The following is a 19,018-nucleotide window of genomic DNA, read 5'->3' as shown; positions in this document are numbered from 1 at the left end:
GCTGAAACAAAGCCTACATACGGTTATACTTCAGTCAGAAATGACTTAAGTTGACTCTAAAGGCAAAACAGAGTCCAAACACTTTGGGAAGGATAAATGGCAAGTTAGTCACAAACTTGTATTGACACAGAACGAAAATAATTTGATACAACACCAATCTCTCTGCAGTTTGTTTGAAACCAAACGTTATGCAACAAACCTGGTTCAAAACCACAGATTGAAAGCTCAAGTAGCCTAATAACTCATGGCCGTTTTAAAAATGTAGGCTAGGTCACACTTTTAACTTTTACTCAAAGTGAAAGTGTCGATTTGTGGATTTACTGTTCCTATGTAGTTTGTGCACTTTTAGTGTTTGCACCAATCACTGTAAATAACAGTTATTTACAGTCATTGATTTGCACAATCCACGGACACCTTCAGTAAAGATCTGAGAGGAATTTGTGTGTGTGTTTTTCAACAGCCAATGATATACCAGGTAGGTGACATCAAGGCTAAATTATGTCAGCGTTGTATCTGAAAATGGATGGAATTGGACTCGAGAAGACTTTTGTTTTGAAGAGTCAGCCATATTGAAAAATTCTTCAGTAGCTCTAGCTTCAGTCAAGCTAACATTCAGCTGGTAAGATGTGAAGATGGCGGAGCTTCAAATGCTTTTGGAAGAGGAGATTCCAGCTGGACGAGGCGCTTTACTTGACAGTTATGCCAATCTAGAAAGAGTTGCAGAATATTGTGAGAGTAATTATGTACAGGTATGGCTTATATTTGTGATCCTAAATGTAAACACTGCTGAAAGGCATGGCTGTGAACGGAAAGATGTACAGACTGTCATGGTTTCATTAGCTCGCTAAGTGACCTAGCTAGCTGGCTAACGTTTTGCTCAGTAGTGCACTTAGGGATTGACTGCTGTCCACTGCCCTGGATAGATGTATCCAACGTTAACATCTTGTGTATTACCTTAGGAGGTTTAGGACAGAAGGCATGTTAATTATCTTTTTCAGAAACAATGCGTGGCGTACACACGAGCATGTTACGATGTTTTGCGTGGTAGCCATCTTGGGTAGCTAAATGGTTTGCAGTCATCGGTGTAACGTTATGATTAGTTAGCTTGCTAGCTAACTGTTAGCTAAGAAACACATCATGATACTGCTAACCTAATGGCTCGCTAGCTGTAGGGTTGCTACCACTATAGCTAGCTCCCAATAAATGTAATGGTATCAGTTCGTAGCATGCATATTTGCTTTCCGAGTTTTCCTTTTTAAGCTAACGTTATATCCTTAGTTGAGAATATACACCTCGTATGTATTGCATTAAACAATAGAACCAAATTGTCTGTCTTGATCTGATCAATAGACAACAAGATGTGTAACGGTAACACGACATGGTGAGAAAAAGTTCACCGTGCTATGCTCACTCAGGCACCCATAATAGTCTTGCCAGCTAACCTAACATCAAAAAACCTTGTTTATTTAGGCGGTCATAAAGTAGATAATGATGACCATGTTTGTATGTAAATAGATTGTTTGTCGGATTAACATTACATTTCACTGGCGAGTGGCTCAGATGATGAGACTGCTTGATTTTGTGTGTGGTCAGCGTGTAATGGTGTTGCTGGTGATAGTAAAGGCAAGGCAATTTTATTTATATAGCACAATTCATACACCGTAGTAATTCAATGTGCTTCATATTGTAACGTTAAATTGTAACGTTACTAACGTTATAAACTACCACTTGCCATACCACCAAAACCATTTGCCTGTTTCAGTCAATCTGGTGAGCTTTGCAGTATCAAAAAAACTATATAGGACCTTAGTGATCATCGTTGCCTGGCTGCTTTTGAAGACGCAGTGCTGTGATTTAATCCCCCCCCCCGTTACGGGCTGAGGTTGCTTGGGTCACACAGTTATTTAGCTGCAGTTCAGATCTTGCTCTGCAGAAACTATAAACACATCGAACTCTTCGAGGGATTTCTCTGAAATTTACTTTCCGTCTCGGTGTGAGAAATGTGTCTCTATTTTTTGCTCAGATTTAGACTGAAATTTGAAATGCGATTATCCTAATTTTATAGCACTCTTTTCGTTGTCAGTAGTTTATTGTTGAATGTGTGGCCGATTTCCTAACTAATTACTGTTACTTATTACTTGCTTACGGTGATCATTTGAAGGCTTTGTGTGAAGGTGTAGTGCTCTGTATTTCCTCTGTTTGTGGTAGAGGGCTAAATGGTTCCAACACGTTGAGCAGGTAACTTAAAGCTATTAGACTGGTTTGGGGGTAGTGTGTCATCCAGGTTTGACCCAAGGCCTTATTCAGGGGCTTGGCATAGTTAGACAGGGCAACTACAGCTGCTAAGAATGATACTCTTCCCCTTTGGCCAAATAGAGACTGAACGCGAGATAAAGATGACTCGGTCTTGCCTTGCACCTGAACATGTTGAAGTGGATTTTTTAGTAAACGAGATCACGATGGACTTCTGTAGCTATTGTTAATTGTCCTTGGCCCCGTTTTTCCATCAGGTGTGTTGGATTATTTTTAGAGGTCACTCCCACCGGCGTGTGTCCGGGCAGCTTGGTTTTCTTCTGGAGCGAAAGAGAATATTTCCCCGTCGCTTCTTGCCTTCACAGGGGTGGGTTGTGTGAGTAGGTGGGAGAGCATCATTAAGTGCATCATTAGCAGGGACATACTCACTCTCAGACTCGATCTCTAGAAGGAACTGCTCTGTTTTCTCTTTTGATACCACAGGCAGTGTCTGTCCTTTTTCGGAATAGTGTTAAACCTCAAAACACACACGTGCAGAATCAAATGGCTGTTTGTTGCTCTGTGTTTTCATTAATAACGCCAGGTTGTAGGTAGGACATGGAGTTAACCTGAGCAGAACTTCTTCTGAAATTCTTAAAGTGAAGGCTTTCTTTGCACCTCTGTCTTCATATTGTATGTTTCTTTGTTCTGTACTGGTGATGTTTGGTCTTTGTGGCAGGGCCAGCCTGTCGTGATGGCTGCCAGTGCGTTGGTATGTTTGGCTGTGCCGTGTAGTGTGTCTGTGGGCTGACAGCGGAGAGCTTTGCCCTGGTTCCCTGAATGGGACATGCTCCGCTTGAGCGTACGCTCTCTCTTTGGGACCCTGACCTGGCCTGTTTCAAGCACTCCCAACGCTGACTGCAGAAACAGAAGTGTTGACAGGCTGCGCTTTGGAGAATGCTGAATACATGTGCGCGCGCACACACACACGTGCATACCACTGAGACCACATATTTGTAAAGAAGTGTCATAAACTTCATCCAGCGGAGTCTCAGAAATGCCAGGATTGTCGAATACGTTTGTGAGTGTGTGACGTATTGTACGTCTTGCCCTGAATGTGGTGTTTCTTGATTCTGGTGTCGGCTGTTTGTTTTGGTGGAGAGTAACTGTGTTCTGAGGGAATGTATGTAGTTTCACCTAGCTAATTACCAACACTATGCACAGAGGCACATGAGTTTCACTACTACATATTTCAAATTCATTTTTGCTTAGCTCACATCTCTCATGATTGAATCTGCTAAGCAGGTGGAATGATGTGCCCTCAAAGCGAGGCAGGAGTTTAGTCGTGCATGCGTAATACTCCATAGTGTGTGTGTGTGTGTGTGTGTGTGTGTGTGCATGTCTATGCGTGCACGGTGAGCACTGAGAGTGCCCTTACAAACCCCCAGACCTGAAGCCAAAGGCCTTTGATGTATGACTAATGTGTCATCTCGAGGCTCATGTTCTGTAAATTTGACACCAACCCCTCCTTTATGGCCGGCCAGAGGCAGCATTGTGTGTATAGGTAGCCTATGTGTGCTTGCTGGTACAGTGAGCAATGTCTTACTTTAATTTAATTTTAAAATGTATGGGTTATGTAACCAAAGTTTTTTTTTTTTTTTTTTTATAATTTTTTTTTTTTTGTCTCCATGTTTCTGTGAGCGCATCATGTTAGCTTTTGCAAGGCTTTGTTTTTTTTCCCCCACTGCCCTATGAATCTCTTCACACTCAATTGCGCGCACACATACCACATTTATTTTACGGCCCTCTCCGGTGTGATGGCGTTTCCACGGCGACCGTGACAGGTGGTGATTGATGGCTGCAGGCGACCAATGGCGCGTATGCGGGAGGTGTTGTGCTGGGCTGTCGTTGGACTTGCAGGCAGCTCCCGTCTCAGTGTCCTGATGCGCTCCCTTGCTCCTCAGGAGATGATTTCATTAAGGGGGGTGTGTGTGTGTGTGACTGTGTGTGTGTTGGGGGGGGGTGCGTGTGTGTCATCCTGACGTTATCTCTGCATCTGCACGCAGCTTCAGTTAGTCACCTCATATCTCCCTTTCTCGGTCTCTCCCTTCCTCTTTCTCTCACTGTTTATTTCTCTCTCTTTCTTGCTGTTATTCTCTCTCTCTCTCTTTATCTATCTCTATCTCTCTGTAGTCTCCTGATAAGCACAGGGCGTTGGAAGAGACCAAGAGCTACACCACCCAGTCCTTGGCCAGCGTTGCCTACCTGATCAACACCCTCGCCAACAATGTGCTCCAGATGCTCGACATCCAGGCGTCCCAGCTACGCCGCATGGAGTCCTCCATCAACCACATCTCACAGGTACACACACACACACACACACACACACACACACACATAGCTGCAAGGAAATCCTCAATCAACACCAGACACAGACATAGATGGAGAAAGCACCATGGAAGTCTCCATCAACCACATCTCAGAGGTACTTACACACACACACGTAGAAGGAGGGAGAGCAAGAAATATAAGGAGCTGCAAAGATATCCTCCATAACCTGTACACCGCGTTCCACATTATTAGGCAAATTGTATTTAAGGGTCATAAACATTCATTTTTCAGTTTTTCAATTAAACTCATGGATGGTATTGTGTCTCAGGGCTATTTGGATGATTGAAATCAATCCCAGACACCTGTGATAATTAGTTTGCCAGGTGAGCCCAATCAAAGGAAAACTACTTAAGAAGGATGTTCCACATTATTAAGCAAGCTACATGTTTCTGGCAAAATGGGGAAGAAAAAGGATCTCTCTGCTGCTGAAAAGCGGCAAATAGTGCAATACCTTTGTCAAGGTATCACAACATTGGATATTTCCAAAAGAATTGCGCGTGATCATCGGACGGTGAAGAAATTTGTCACCGATTCACAGCACAAGCGGGTTCGTTCAGAGAAAGGCAAAATAAGGAAGATTTCTGCCAAACAAATGCGTAGGGTTAAGAGAGCAGCCACTAAAATGCCATTAAATAGCAGCAAACAGGTGTTTGAAGCTGCTGGTGCCTCTGGAGTCTCGCAAACTTCAAGATGTAGGATGCTCAAGAGGTTGGCAAGTGTCCTTAAACCTGTTATTCGGCCACCCCTAAACCAAGCTCACAAGCAAAAAAGGTTGCAGTGGGCTCAGGACTACATGAAGACTAACTTTCAAACTGTTTTGTTTACGGATGAGTGCCGTGCAACCCTTGATGGTCCTGATGGATGGAGTAGTGGATGGTTGGTGAATGGCCACCATGTCCCAACAAGACTGAGACGTCAACAAGGAGGTGGCGGAGTCATGTTTTGGGACGGAATCATGGGGAGAGAGCTGGTAGGCCCCTTCAGGGTCCCTGACGGTGTGAAAATGACCTCGGCAAAGTATGTAGAGTTTCTGAATGACCACTTTCTTCTGTGGTACAAAAAGAAGAACCGTGCCTTCCGTAGTAAAATCATATTCATGCATGACAATGCACCATGTCATGCTGCAAAGAATACCTCTGGGGCATTGGCTGCTATGGGCATAAAAGGAGAGAAACTCATGGTGTGGCCCCCATCTTCCCCTGACCTTAACCCTATTGAGAACCTTTGGAGCATCATCAAGCAAAAGATCTATGTGGGTGGAAGGCAGTTCACATCCAAGCAGCTGCTCTGGGAGGCTATCATGGCATCCTGCAAAGACATTAAAGCAGAAACTATCAAAGAACTCACAAGTTCAATGGATGCAAGAATTGTGAAGTTGATATCAAAGAAGGGGTCCTATGTCAACATGTAACTTGACCTGTTAAGATGTTTTTGATTCAAACTTTTTTTGATTTCAGTAAATATGACCTCCTAATGCTGCAAATTCAACAAATGACATTTTTTTGTTCTTTACAACCTATAAAATATCTTGAAACTCTGAAATTCTGCATAATAATTTGGAACACTGCATTTTGAGTTTTTTATTTTTGAAAAAAATACTGTTATCATTAGGAGGTTTGTTCAATAAAATTTGAATTATACTCTAACAGTTGATGACTTGAAAATGATACTGACTGACGGAAAATCTGAGCAAAGTGTAATTTGCATAATAATGTGGAACGCGGTGTATATGGCAAAAACATGCACACATAAACACACTGAACTTTACACACACACACACACACACACACACACAAAGCTGCAAGAATAATTTCCAATAGCCAGATCTCCCAGGTAGATCCACACACAGAAAAGCAGCTGTGTTTTCTGCACTCAAACGAACCACCACCATCCTCCCCTCTGCATGAACGTAAGCATATGTAAGACCCAGAGGGTACATTACACTACAAAGTCCAAAAGCCCTACGCCCCTTTGGCTTGTTTCAGAGTTTTCCTGTAGTTATGGTGAAGTAAATCAACCACATTTAATGACACAATCAAAATGGCCTCTGGTGTCAATGACTGTAATTGCCCTAAATCACAGTAATGCCTGCCGTGTCTCTCGGCTCAACGTCTCCAATGCCCTTACCTCCCCTAGACGGTGGACATCCACAAGGAGAAGGTGGCTCGCCGGGAGATTGGCATCCTCACTACCAATAAGAACACCTCCCGCACACACAAGATCATCGCCCCAGCCAATCCGGAGAGGCCAGTGCGCTACATCCGCAAGCCCATTGACTACAGCATGCTGGACGACGTGGGGCACGGCGTGAAGGTAGGCTGGGACTGTGGGAGCACCTCTTTGAGTAGGTGTAGTGTGTTTAACATCAGCTAAGGTTTTAAAGACCAAAACCTTTGCATGTCTTTGCCCCTTTTGCGCCGTCAGGATCAATACTATAGATCTGATGTAATGGCAACTTCTTTTTTTTTTCTTTATATACATTGCACTGTTCCATTGCATTGAGGTGTTTGCTTAGCTTGAGGGGGTCCAAACCTGGGACTAGTGTAAGGTCCTTGCAGTAACCAGAGATTTAGTAGGATTAAAGTGGGAGTGTCATTTCTTTAGTCATCAAATAGAATACTGTAGTTTTTAGGCACGCGGTAAGGATTTTACTCTTGATGATATTGAGGATATGGCGGCGGGGGGGGGGGGGGATTCTTCATATGAGTGCCTTTAAAATGGCAGCTCTATTGTTTGAGTGTATTCATAATGAATCAATGTAGTGGGCCTATAGAAATAAAAATGTACTTTTCTTCACTACAAAAACTAAACATCTTGTGTAAATGTGTGCTATGCTTGCTAGTAGTTTGCGCCTTTCCAGTGACCTATTTGCCTGTGCTCTCTCCTCCTCCCCTGGCTAAGAGCAACTCACTGAGATACTGTGCAGGTGTGCTGATTGTAGTACTAACAGAATGATTCTCTTCTCTCTTCTCCCTGTGTCTTACTTGGCTTATATGATCTTAGTGGTTGCTAAGGTTTAAGGTAAGGACTTGTTCCACGGCTCCCTTCCTCTCCCTGGCTTGGTGTGTAGTTGTTGTGTTTGTGTGCTTCCCCCCTTCATGGACAGTATATCATCTCTTCTGTCAGACAATGAAATCCTACCTGCAAAGACTTTTTTTTTTTTATATAAATATAAAGTTGAGTTGTTGTTTTACTATCTGTTAATGTATAGTGTGGTGTTCCCTAGGAAATATAACCTTTTAAACTTTGACCTTCCCACCCATATTGCAGGTCAATGCACAGAACATGAAGGCAGGCGGGGCCCCACGCACCGCTGCACCAACCCAGAAACCCCCAAGCCCCCCAGGATCAGGGAAGGGGGGAACCCTTGGGTATGTGGTCTGGAGGATCAGAGTGTGTGTGTGCGTGTGTGTGTGTGTGTGTGTGTGTGTGTAAGGGGAACACGTGTGTATTGGAGTTTTCCAGCAGGATTTGCATTCTTTTAGGAATCTGCAGCAGCTGTAACTACTGTTGGCAATTTGGACCTGATACTTTGGAGAAAAAAAATTGTAGATGCGTTGGGTTTGTGCTGTGACATTTCTCCAGGCCTAATTCAGATGTAGTCTTTTTTTCCCCCTTAAAATGACGCTTGGTAGAAATGTCCTGTCCTGACCTGAGTTTGATCACTGACCTTCAGATGACCTTTCTCCCTCTGTGTGTGTGTGTGTGTGTGTGTGTGTAGAGGAAGAAGGGTCTCGCTCAGGAGATCAGCATATGTTTATATCGTGCTTCAAACATCCATGTTTTATTCATGCCCATCTCCACAGCAAAAGACAGAAAGCTTACTTCCTTATCATTGTTTTGTGTGTGTGTGTGTGTGTGTGTGTGTGCGTGCGTGCGTGCGCGCGCGCGCGGATCTGTGTTTAAGTGTGAGACAGCTGTGTTACGAAATTGAATTTTTTATGACCATCATATTTCTTTGTCACATTTGTTACAATTATCTGTGTGTGTGTGTGGACGTGCTTGTGTGTGCAAGTATGAGTCTGTCGCTGAGACAAGATAACGCTGGCATTGACAAATCAAACTCTGCTCTTGAATTCCAGCATTGCAGGCACTCGTGTGTGTAAAATGTGTGTCTGCTTAGGGCCCTGTGCGTTCTGTTATTTGTTGTGTGTGTGTGTGTGTTTGACGCAGGTGTGTGTCAGCGTTGATCTCCCTGGTCTTGTTATATGTACCCCCACCCCCTACCCTCCCTCATGGTTGCCTTAGCAACACAGTTGTCACTCATCACTGCAGTGCAACAGGAGCCGTGAGCGACGGCATCATTACCATCTAATGGAGCCACCCCCACCCCCTCACCCCACCCCCTCGCTCACCTACAGTTCCAAAGCACCATTAGAACTCCGAATATGAGATCCACCCATTGAACTGACACCTGGGAGTTCTCTGAATGTGCACAGTTACTTTTGCAGACGAGTGAAATAGCCAGCTTGAAATATCCATCATAAATAGCAAAATAGGAATAGCATAAATAGCAAATAGGTCTGAGGGAGCTTCATCACTACAAATCCCAGCGTGCTTTGCTGCACTGATCAGAAATGTGAGGCCGGTTTGCTGTTGGGCCGCCGCAAGTGAACTGGGTCCCAAACCAAGCTGGTGTTTTGAGATTTCAACCCCCACCCCATCCTCTCCTCCTCCTACCCCCCAATCCCCCTCGGCAGGCGACACTCCCCCTACCGGACGCTTGAGCCTGTGCGTCCTCCCGTTATCCCTAACGACTACGTGCCGAGCCCGACACGAAACACTGCCCAGACCCTGCAGAGCCCGGCACGCACCGCGTCTGTTAATCAGAGGACCCGCACCTACAGGTACCCTCACACACACTCCGGCACACACATCACATGAAAACACACATGCAGCTACACACACACACACACACATCACATGAGAACACACACACATCACATGAGAACACACACACATCACATGAGAACACACACACACACGTACAGCTACCCCCTCACACACACTCTTGCACACGCATCAGAACACACACACACACGAACAAGCATATACACAACTACACACATCTGATAAGAAACGCCCACAGGCAGCTCTCTTGCATACGAGCTTTGTTCAAACGCCACTTTGTTTAACAAAGGGACTAGTTTTAGGTCTATTCTTAAATAATCTACTTAAACTTGCTCAATAACACCTACACCTACCGGACTAACACCATTAATCACAATGCAGGGGTCCTTCTGTGTAAATTAGGACACACACACAAACCCATTGCGTTCTACTCTCGCGGCGATAGTTTAGTGGTGGATTGGAGGCTTGGCCCCCCCCAGACCCATTCTTTTTCCCCCATCCCTCGTTCTGTCTATCTCTCCCCATCCCTCGTTCTGTCTCTCTCTGTCTCTGCTTCTGTCTGTCTCTCGCTGCTTCTGTCTGTGTGTCTCTGTCTATGTGCTGTCTGTCCTTGTCCTCTCTGTTAGCAGAAGGAACTGTCACTCACTACCCATCTTTTCTTTTTCACTCTCCTTCCTCTCTTTTACCCCTCTTTTTCTCCCTGATTCCTCTCTCTCTCTCTCTCTATCTCTGGTGCTCTCGCTCTTAATAACTTCTTTTTTTTGCTACAGTATTATTTTTTTTTACAGTATTATTTTCTTCTTCTTTGCCTGCACTTCCAACTACTTCACTTGCATCTGCCAATCTTGTGAGGTCACGCTGTCATTATGATCCATTCTAAGGGGAAAAATCTCTGAAGGACCTGTTACAGGCTTACACTGAAAACTGTGAGGGAATGTTATTCTGTGTGATGTGGGTATTCAGCAGTTAGTAGAATGACCTGCAGTTTGCGTGTGTATACATGCGGGTATGGAGTGTGTGAGTGCGTGTCTGTGTGCAGGTGAAAAGTGTGTGTGTGTTTGTGTGTACGTGCAGGTGTACAGCGTGTGTGTGTGTATACCTACAGCATGTGCTAAATGCGAGTGTGTCTTAGCAGTGGCAGCAGTGGGGGAAGCCACCCCAGCAGTCGCAGCAGCAGCCGAGAGAACAGCGGCAGCGGAAGCGTGGGCGTGCCCATCGCCGTGCCAACCCCTGCCCCGCCCACAGCTTTTCCAGGTAAGATCTCCACCCACCCACACCCCAACCCTGCATAAACACCGAGCACCAGGGGTTCAAACCCACACCCCAACCCCCCTTTAACCCTGATCTGTTAACCCGAACACTTTCCTGACCTTGTAAACCTAAGCCTAACCTGATCTTTAACCTCTGACCTTACCTTATGTTGCTCCATCTGTTGGCCCACATGCCTGCCCTTTAGCAGTAGGGTGACCTAGATGGTCAGACGGGTAACAATGCGATATCTCTCTGTTTCTCCTTCTTGCTCTTCTTGCTCCTTTATCTTATGCGTGATTTATCTCTCTTGTGTCTTTCTCTTGTCTCACATTCTTTTTCCCCATCCTCTTTTGTCTCTCTCTCGCTCTCTCTCTATCTCTATCTATCTATCTCTAACTATATATCTATCTATCTATCTCTACCTCTACATATCTCTTTCTTTCTTTTACCCTCCACTGTTTTTTCTCTGTTGGTTGGCTACTCACTGCAGGTACTGCTCCTAACCCTCCTAAGCCTCCTTCCTCCTCCTCCTCCTCCTCTTCCTCTGCCTCCTCCACCCCTGCACCTGCACCCCCTGCCCCCCCACCCCCTCCCACACCTGAGCCTCCCCCTGCCCCGCCCGCTGAGGCCCCCTCCGAAATCCCCCCTCCCCCTCAGCTTCCCCCGTCAACTCTCACGGCCACCAGCTCCGCTGCCTTTAGCACCCCCGCACAAGGTGAGTCCCTCCCCGTCCCCCTTACCGAACCTCACCACCTCATCACCATCTTCATCTTCATCACCACCACAACCACAACCCGACCTCATCATTCATCGTCACTCCGTCCTCCTCTTGTTCTTGCTCTCTCTCGTGCGTTCTGTCCTTTCTCTGTGAGTCTCTCTGAGTGTGTCCGTCTCTGTGAGTCTTTCTCTGAGTGTGTGCGTCTCTGTTTATATCCGCTGTAACAATCGCTCCGTTTAAGAACATATAACAGATTTTATTACCGCTTTTTCCAGCTATTACTTTATTTTACCATACCTGGTCTCCTCCTGGAGCTTGTTGGCATCGCTGTTCTCATTATGTAATTGTATTGTTTTTTTCATAGTATTTGTGCTTTTGTCTGAGTATGCATGCCGTTTTCTTGCCAAATATCTGACCAGGCTTAAAGTGGCACATTGAGCATGGCACTGTTTTGGCAAGGCTGGTTCTTGGTGACTACCAGGAGATTTGGGCTTCATCTCAGTGAAGATTATTCAGTGAGATTCACCGCTCTTGAGTCTTCCGCTGCCTCGTCAACTGCATACATTGGCCTTTTGTTTGCTAAAGGTTAACTGACTCTGCCAGATCCATACAGGTGACTTGTCGTGCTAAATGCATCCAGCAGACCAGCTTCAGTATAGATCATCAAGTGAGAGAAAAGGAGATTATCTTTAACCCTTTAAAGATTGCATACACACCTGTGTTTGTGTTGCTCTCTGGTTGGGTAATGATTAGTCTCGCCAAGCCAGATGTATGTTTGCCACTGCAGGATAACAGAGTGTAGAGGGCCAACGTTGTGTCCTGCTATGTCTGGTTTCACATTGTCTTGTGGGGACAGACAATAGTACAATGTCTAGAGAGAACTTCTGCAGTGTTGTTACTTTGAGTGCTGCCATTAAAAGGCACTGCATCGGCTTGGAATGATCCAAACACATAGAACATGCCAATCTGTCATTAGACCAAATTCTAATTTAGACATTTAGACCAAATGCTAGACCAAAAAGTTGTTTATTGTAATATACATAACAAGTATTACATAAATGTAATATGAATATAATAAATCACTCTTATTGTGGCTTATCTGGCTTTGTGAGACTAGCATCTATGATGCCACAGCATTCTTTCTCAGAGAAGTCTCACTGTCAATCTTCTGCTGTTCATCTCCAAGGTAACGGCCCTCAGTTCTACAGCATGAACCGGCCAATGACACGACAGACCACACCCTCTGTGGGCGGGTCTCTTCCATACCGCCGCCCCCCATCGGTGACCGGCCAGCCAAACCTTCCCCCGGACCAGAACCCCATCCAGACCCAGACCCAGACCCAGACCCAAAACCAACTCAACGGAGGACCACATTACCAGAACCAAGGTACGGACGTGATTCAGTGCTTCTCAGTGAGGCTCCAAGTCCATCTCATGCCTGCAGGCTGAAGCCTAATCATAAATCACTAATCTTCATGCAAATTGAAGTAGTAGGTTTTGAGTCATTTTTCTAAATGCTATTGGATCATCTCAGTCCTCTCTGTGACCAGGCTCTTTTCTTCTGATCTAATGTGTTCTCTTTCTTTCTTTCTTGCTTTCTTTCTTGCTTTCTTTCTTTCTTTCTCTCTCTCTCTCTCTCTCTCTCTCTCTCTGCTCATCCCCCTCTCTTTGCAATCATTTCACCTCTCACCTGATTTTTGCTCCCCATCATATTTCACCTGCCATGTTTTCTTCCTCTTCTTCTCATTTTTCTTCCTCCTCCTCCCACTGTTTTCCTCCTTTCCTGTTTCCTTTGCTTTCCCTATCCTATCCTCTTCTCTCTCTCTCTCTCTCTCTCTCTCTCTCTCTTCCTCCACTCTTCTCTCTGTGTCTGTCTGTCTGTCTGTCTGGGGGGGGGGGGGGGTTGGGGGTCAGCAGGTCCAGCGGTGGCCCCTCCTCCCCCCTCGATTCTGCAGATCACTCCTCAGCTTCCGCTGATGGGCTTTGCCGCTCGGGTGCAGGAGACCAGTAAGTCTGGCGCACCCCACCCCAGTCCAAACCAATCCTGCAGAGTCCGACTCCGCTTGTGTAGATTGTGTGTGTGTGCGCGCGTATGTGTGCATGTAGGCATCTTTCATAGATTTTTTTTTATTTGCCATTGCATGTCCATTGTTGGATTTTCTAGATGCATTAGAGGTCTTTGTGCCTCTGTATTTACGTGTATGTGTGTGTGTTTACATATTTGTAGGTAACCTGCATGCATCATTGTAAATGTTGCATGCTTTCTTCATAGTAGATTTTTGTTTCAAGTATCTTTCCCCTGTAACTGTTTGTCCAACTGTAGTGGTTTTGTCTGTTCACTAAAGCATAAAAGCACAATTCCATGTCGACTTGTTCACTAGACGTGCCCTTCTGCCCTGGGGGAGTTTCTGCTAAAACGCAGAGTGTAGCAACACTCCCAGCAGGAGGAAAGGGCAGCCTCATCTAGTTTTAATGAGGAGTTCAGCACAGCGCCCCCTACTGGTTGCATGCAAACACCTGCCACCAATACAAAGAGGGGAAGAAGAGAGTTCAAAGACAACTACTCTAAATGTTATTTGATTATAAATTAAGCTTCATCCCTTAAGCCGTATTTGTTTTTATTATGAGTGGTCTTCACACGCATTCAGAAATGCAAGTTCTAGGAAGCTGAGGGTGGAGGGAGGATAGTGTATCTGCTGGCCATGTAAGCAGCTTGTGTCGATATGGAGGTTGACTAGAAATTGTGACTTTCCTAATCCCTAGCTTGAGTTCCCTGGTTGTCTCCCTGCATGCCCAGGGGCTTTCCTTAGGCTGATGACCTTTAGTGCTGATCTGGGATCAGGTGCCCCTGTTGAATGTTATAGTGTATTTTAAAAAAAAAAAAAAGGGCTGATCTTTGGTCTTCACTAAAAGCTGCCGTTCATCAGTTCTGTTCTGTGTTTGTTTTACAACCTCTGCATAATTTAACAGCACTTTTGTCCCCCCCCCCAACTCTCTCTCACACACGCACACACACACACACGTCCACACACACACCCCTCCATCTTCTCCTCCTGCAGTCACGGACGCGCCCCCACCCCCGCCCCCTACCGAGGAGCCTGTGTTTGAGGAGACGCCCCCTCCCCCACCCCCCGAGGACTACGAGGATGAGGAGGACGAGGAGGAGGAAGAGTCGGCCGTGGTGGAGTACAGCGACCCCTATGCTGAGGAGGACCCGCCCTGGGCGCCACGCAACTACCTGGAGAAAGGTGAGGCAGCAGATCTGCGTCCGTGCGTGTCCTCACTCTGAGTTTCATGGGCCATAGACAGCCATCACACTGGAAAGTGGCAATAGTTTGTTGGGCTCATTAACTACCTGGTTCTAATGATGGTCAAACCGTCAAAGGCCACCACTGTTCAAATAGTGATGATTTGACTGGTCTTGGCACTGGTCAATCCAGTCCATCTGTATTCCCTGACACTGTCCATGTTTAAACCCTGGTCAGCTGAATTGTGGTTACTGATAACGCAAGTGCGTGGGTAGTTGTGTGTATGTCCGAGAGTGACCCTCTTTGAGAGACGCTGACACACGGCAGTCAGTATGAGCTGAACATTTGCAGAGAGCATGTCAGATGTGCAGAGTTAGGGCCCTCTCTCTCTGCACAGGATGTATTGTGCTTCCTGTGTTTTTTCATGTGGTCAGATACAGCGACTTCTTGAAAGTGTCTATGTTTTTTTACTCTATATTGAGTAGCTCTTGAACCTGTTTTTGTCCCTTTCTGCTTGCTGTAGTTTTTCCATCAGAGTGCCCTATTGGAATTGAAAATGTAGGCTTGTTTTCTGGATTAAATGACACTGAACTACAACTGATTTCTCTCTCTCTCTCAGTGGTGGCCATCTACGACTACTTGTGTGACAAGGAGGACGAGCTGTCCTTCCAGGAGGGGGCCATCATCTACGTCATCAAGAAGAACGACGACGGCTGGTATGAGGGCGTAATGAGCGGCACCACCGGCCTTTTCCCCGGCAACTATGTGGAGTCCATCATGCACTACGCTGACTGAGCCACTGACAACACACACCCTAACCCCCAAACACCACCTCACACCATGTCCATCTGCCGCCCACTTAAACACCCCCCACACACACACACACACACACACACACACACACAACTGTAAAGGGGGTGATATCCCCCCTACCCTCCTTGATTCACCTTGCTGCTCACGCCATACCGTCTGCTGCTCTCCATCACACACACACACACACACACACAGAGTGCATAAAGTGCTTACTGATACCTACAGATGCAGATATTATTTACAAAACACCAACCTAACATAACACCCTCTTCTTGACACACACACATACACACACGTTCTCAGAGCTTACCCATCCCAACCTTAAGTTTTGTCTCATGGACAACTGGAGGAGATCTTGAAGGTGTGGAGAGAAAGGAGGAAAGCGGTGAAGTGAAAGCAGAGAGACTTGACTTGGAGAAAGCGCTACAAAGATCTTTGTCTGAGGAACCATTTACCTGAAGTGAACTGTGAGGTTTAGTTCTTCTCAAATTTTTTTTTTTTTGTCTTAAACCATGTACCCATGAAGTGAAGAGTGTATAGTAAAGACTATGGTGTGGGTGTGTTTGAGTGTGTGTGTGTGTGTGTGTGTGTGTGTGTTTGGATATCAGTAGGTTAAAAATTCCAGAATCTGATCGACCACACCTACAGGTCATCAGGGCTTTTTGGAGGACCTTATTTTCTTTTCTTCCTCAGTTTGAACTCTTGTGCATTTCTATCTTATTTTCCCTTCCTTTTAAAATAAGCTTGCTCGCTTCCTTATTGCTTTGAGTTGGTGTGTGGATTTGCATGCTTTGTGAAGTGAGAAGTGATGCTGTGAACTGAGATCGAGGCAGGTGTCATGTAAGAAGAAGAAGAAAAAAAACTAAAGAAAAATAACTCGCTGTCTTTATACCTCCACCTCTTCCCTAAAACTCACCCCCCATCCCCCTCTTTTACCCCTTCACCCAGGCCACAGCTTTTCAGACATGATTAACATGAGATATCTGAATGGAGAGGCTTGATTTGACACTAACATTTGTGTTCAGACTGCTCATAAAAGCTTCTTGTAGGCTTGTTATTGGTTAATGGCGATGCGACTGCTACATGCGACAGCGATCGCTGCTGCAAACGGACACATCTGATCCAACTGACTCTTAGCCAACCTGAAATGAACACTAGCACAGTGCAACACAAGATGGAGAGAAAGACAAATATTTATTTTTCCATGTGGGGGTGGTGAGGGTATATTGTATATGTTTATTTGGGGGGGGGGGGGCAGTTATAGAAGAGTTATATGAAATGTTTTGATGTATAAGGTGTGGGTTTTGAGGGGAGGGGGGCGGGGGGTTGATACCAAAGGGTCCAACTATGTTTAGAGTGCAGTGTTATATGAGATGACCTTCAGAGGCGTTGAGCCTCTTCCCTCTCACCCTCTACCGTTTCTTTAGTCTTAATGTTATACTACAAAGTTACTGACGGCTTCTTATGCACAGACGCCGTCCCCCCTCCCCCTCCCACACAGATTTCTTACGGAGGAGTAGAGGATAGAAACATTAACCAGAGTCAGTGCCATATAGACATGGGTAAAGGTTGGTAGGTTGGTTGGTTGGTTGGTGTGTGAATGAGTGATTGTGTGTGTGTGTTGTTAATTTGCAATGCTAACCACCTATACCTTTCATCTTTATCCAGAACCACTACAGCAAAAGTTCACATTGTTTATTTGTTTTGTTTTTTTGGGCAACGTAATGAACTACTTACGCGGTCATGCCTATTTCAGAGTATCCTGTGTAAAGTGTTGATATTCACAGAGTTATATTGTATATGATATGATATATTGTGTTGACATGCATCATGTGAAGGCCCAGCAGTGAATTCATGCTGGCCCTGTCAGCTACAACCCCCTCCTCCCAATCCTGTACTTGTATCTGCAATAACAACACTATGAGGCACAATTGATCTGGTGTTTCAAAGGCTGGACTGAAAGCACAAGAGGACTGGGGAGGTGGTGGAGGGGAGGGAAGGCAGACGTGACTGGTCTGAAGAAGGGCCTGGTTCTCTCACACACAGACACACACACACACACACACACAAAGACATAGTGGGGAACCGGTCTTTACAGCCTACAAACAAAAGACTCATCACAAAAACAACCTTTAAATGATAATTTTGTTTCCACAAGTCAACTGTATGATATGGTACACAGGGGACTTTTCCAAGAGGTACATTGATGTTTGTCTGTCTGTCTGTGTGTGTGTGCTTGCGTGTTTAATGTGAAATGGTTATTTAACCGTCTCTGGATATGTGTGTTAAGTTTACGTTTGTTATAATCTTTTTTTTCTTTTCTTTTTTTTTTTTTTAAATGAGAGTTTGTGGACCTGTAACTTGTGAGTCTATGCATGTTGAATATCTTTGTGAGGTTTTTTTTTTTCTTTAGTTTTTCCTGATTGGTGGGGACTTTTAATTGGCCCTCTCTTCCGGGCAGAACACGGCTCAGTTTCTCCACGTCCTCATGTGTCTCCTTGCCTTCTCCCTGAACACTGATCTGTATACAGAAAGGATAGACGCTACGAAACATGATGATGGGCAACATTGTTTGTCATGCATCTTAAAGATCAGAGCTGTAGGAGAAAATGCTACCGGGAACGCAGGAAATACACACTCAATGTTTATTTGAAATGGGGCCTTGGGTTTGCATCGCTGCCTTCATACCTTGAATTATAGCTCCCCCTACGGTTCACCAGAGCCTCATTGCCTTGCCCCAATCCCCACCCAATCTTAACATTTCAGCAGCGGATATGAAAGGAAGAATGGTGCGATGAGACGTCAAAGGACAGGGGAGGACTAGAGAGACAGTTGGAAGGTAGGAGTGAGAGTAAGCAAGAGAGAAGACCCAGGCTGTGGTCGAATAGTCTTTTTTGTTGTTGCTTAGGAAGGTTCCTACCTGAGTGAAATGACCAGTGAGAGCTGATTGAATTATCTAAATGCTAATGGAAAGGGGGCTTCAATGCATCCTTTCTTATCCGTTTTATCATAGGGAACAAGAAACGATCAACGTGACCCACGTCAATAACATCTTCCATTGCATAATTAGGCAACGTAGCTTAGTGTCTGAGTGTAATTGCAGTCTTATTCTCTTTGTGCTGCGGTGTTCTCTGCCTAAATCGTTATAGATTATTCTTAATATCTTTCATTGACCTCTAGATGATTTCCATCAAGGTCACAGAAAAGTAGTTAGGACAAAATCATTTTTTGACTATTCGATCACAACCCCAGTTTAGTTGTCACTTCAATCGTTTAAGAGCAAAAGGGATCCAGGTGGCCGAAGCCCGAAACTACACCTCCCCCCCAAAAGCCCCAGGGCCCCATCCAAAGAAAACCCCAACTTCTGTACTTGTGTCCGGGTTAGTATAAGACTTGAGTTGAAGACCAGTTCACAAGATGTGGGAATCAACTTGCTACAAGAGGAACAATAAAATTAAATCTGTTGGAAATATTGATCTGTGTCTAGGCTCCCCCTGTTTCAACAGTGCTTTGT

The 19,018-nt window shown here is 45.2% G+C and overlaps 1 protein-coding gene across 16 annotated transcripts; it reads left to right on the top strand.

Annotated features, from left to right (window-relative positions):
* Nucleotides 1–557: 557 nt before the first annotated feature.
* Nucleotides 558–18,978, top strand: abi2b (abl-interactor 2b). 16 transcript variants are annotated; one of them, XM_031558985.2, is made up of 11 exons: nt 559–749; nt 4,426–4,593; nt 6,760–6,936; nt 7,627–7,644; nt 7,894–7,994; nt 9,324–9,470; nt 10,610–10,728; nt 12,630–12,830; nt 13,358–13,450; nt 14,503–14,691; nt 15,311–18,978. In XM_031558985.2, exons 1-11 carry the CDS (start codon nt 633–635, stop codon nt 15,484–15,486), a joined length of 1,506 nt encoding a protein of 501 aa, XP_031414845.1. In that variant the 5' UTR covers nt 559–632; the 3' UTR covers nt 15,487–18,978. The 16 variants fall into 16 exon arrangements, with proteins under 16 accessions (XP_042558818.1, XP_031414853.1, XP_031414852.1 ...); XM_031558984.2 differs by having other exon boundaries at nt 560–749; nt 10,607–10,728; nt 13,361–13,450; XM_031558983.2 differs by having other exon boundaries at nt 560–749; nt 10,607–10,728.
* Nucleotides 18,979–19,018: the final 40 nt, after the last annotated feature.

The sequence above is a fragment of the Clupea harengus genome, chromosome 21 (assembly GCF_900700415.2).
Source record: "Clupea harengus chromosome 21, Ch_v2.0.2, whole genome shotgun sequence".
Lineage (NCBI taxonomy): Eukaryota > Metazoa > Chordata > Actinopteri > Clupeiformes > Clupeidae > Clupea > Clupea harengus.
This window is presented reverse-complemented; position numbering and strand designations above follow the sequence as displayed.

What these genes read in the sequence shown, in the direction of transcription:
- abi2b (XM_031558983.2), top strand. Translation starts at nt 633, where the DNA reads ATGGCGGAGCTTCAAATGCTTTTGGAAGAGGAGATTCCAGCTGGACGA. An exon ending in GTGAGAGTAATTATGTACAG is followed by an intron (nt 750 to 4,425) that starts GTATGGCTTATA and finishes ATCTCTCTGTAG; the next exon opens with TCTCCTGATAAGCACAGGGC. An exon ending in CGCTCGGGTGCAGGAGACCA is followed by an intron (nt 13,451 to 14,502) that starts GTAAGTCTGGCG and finishes CTCCTCCTGCAG; the next exon opens with TCACGGACGCGCCCCCACCC.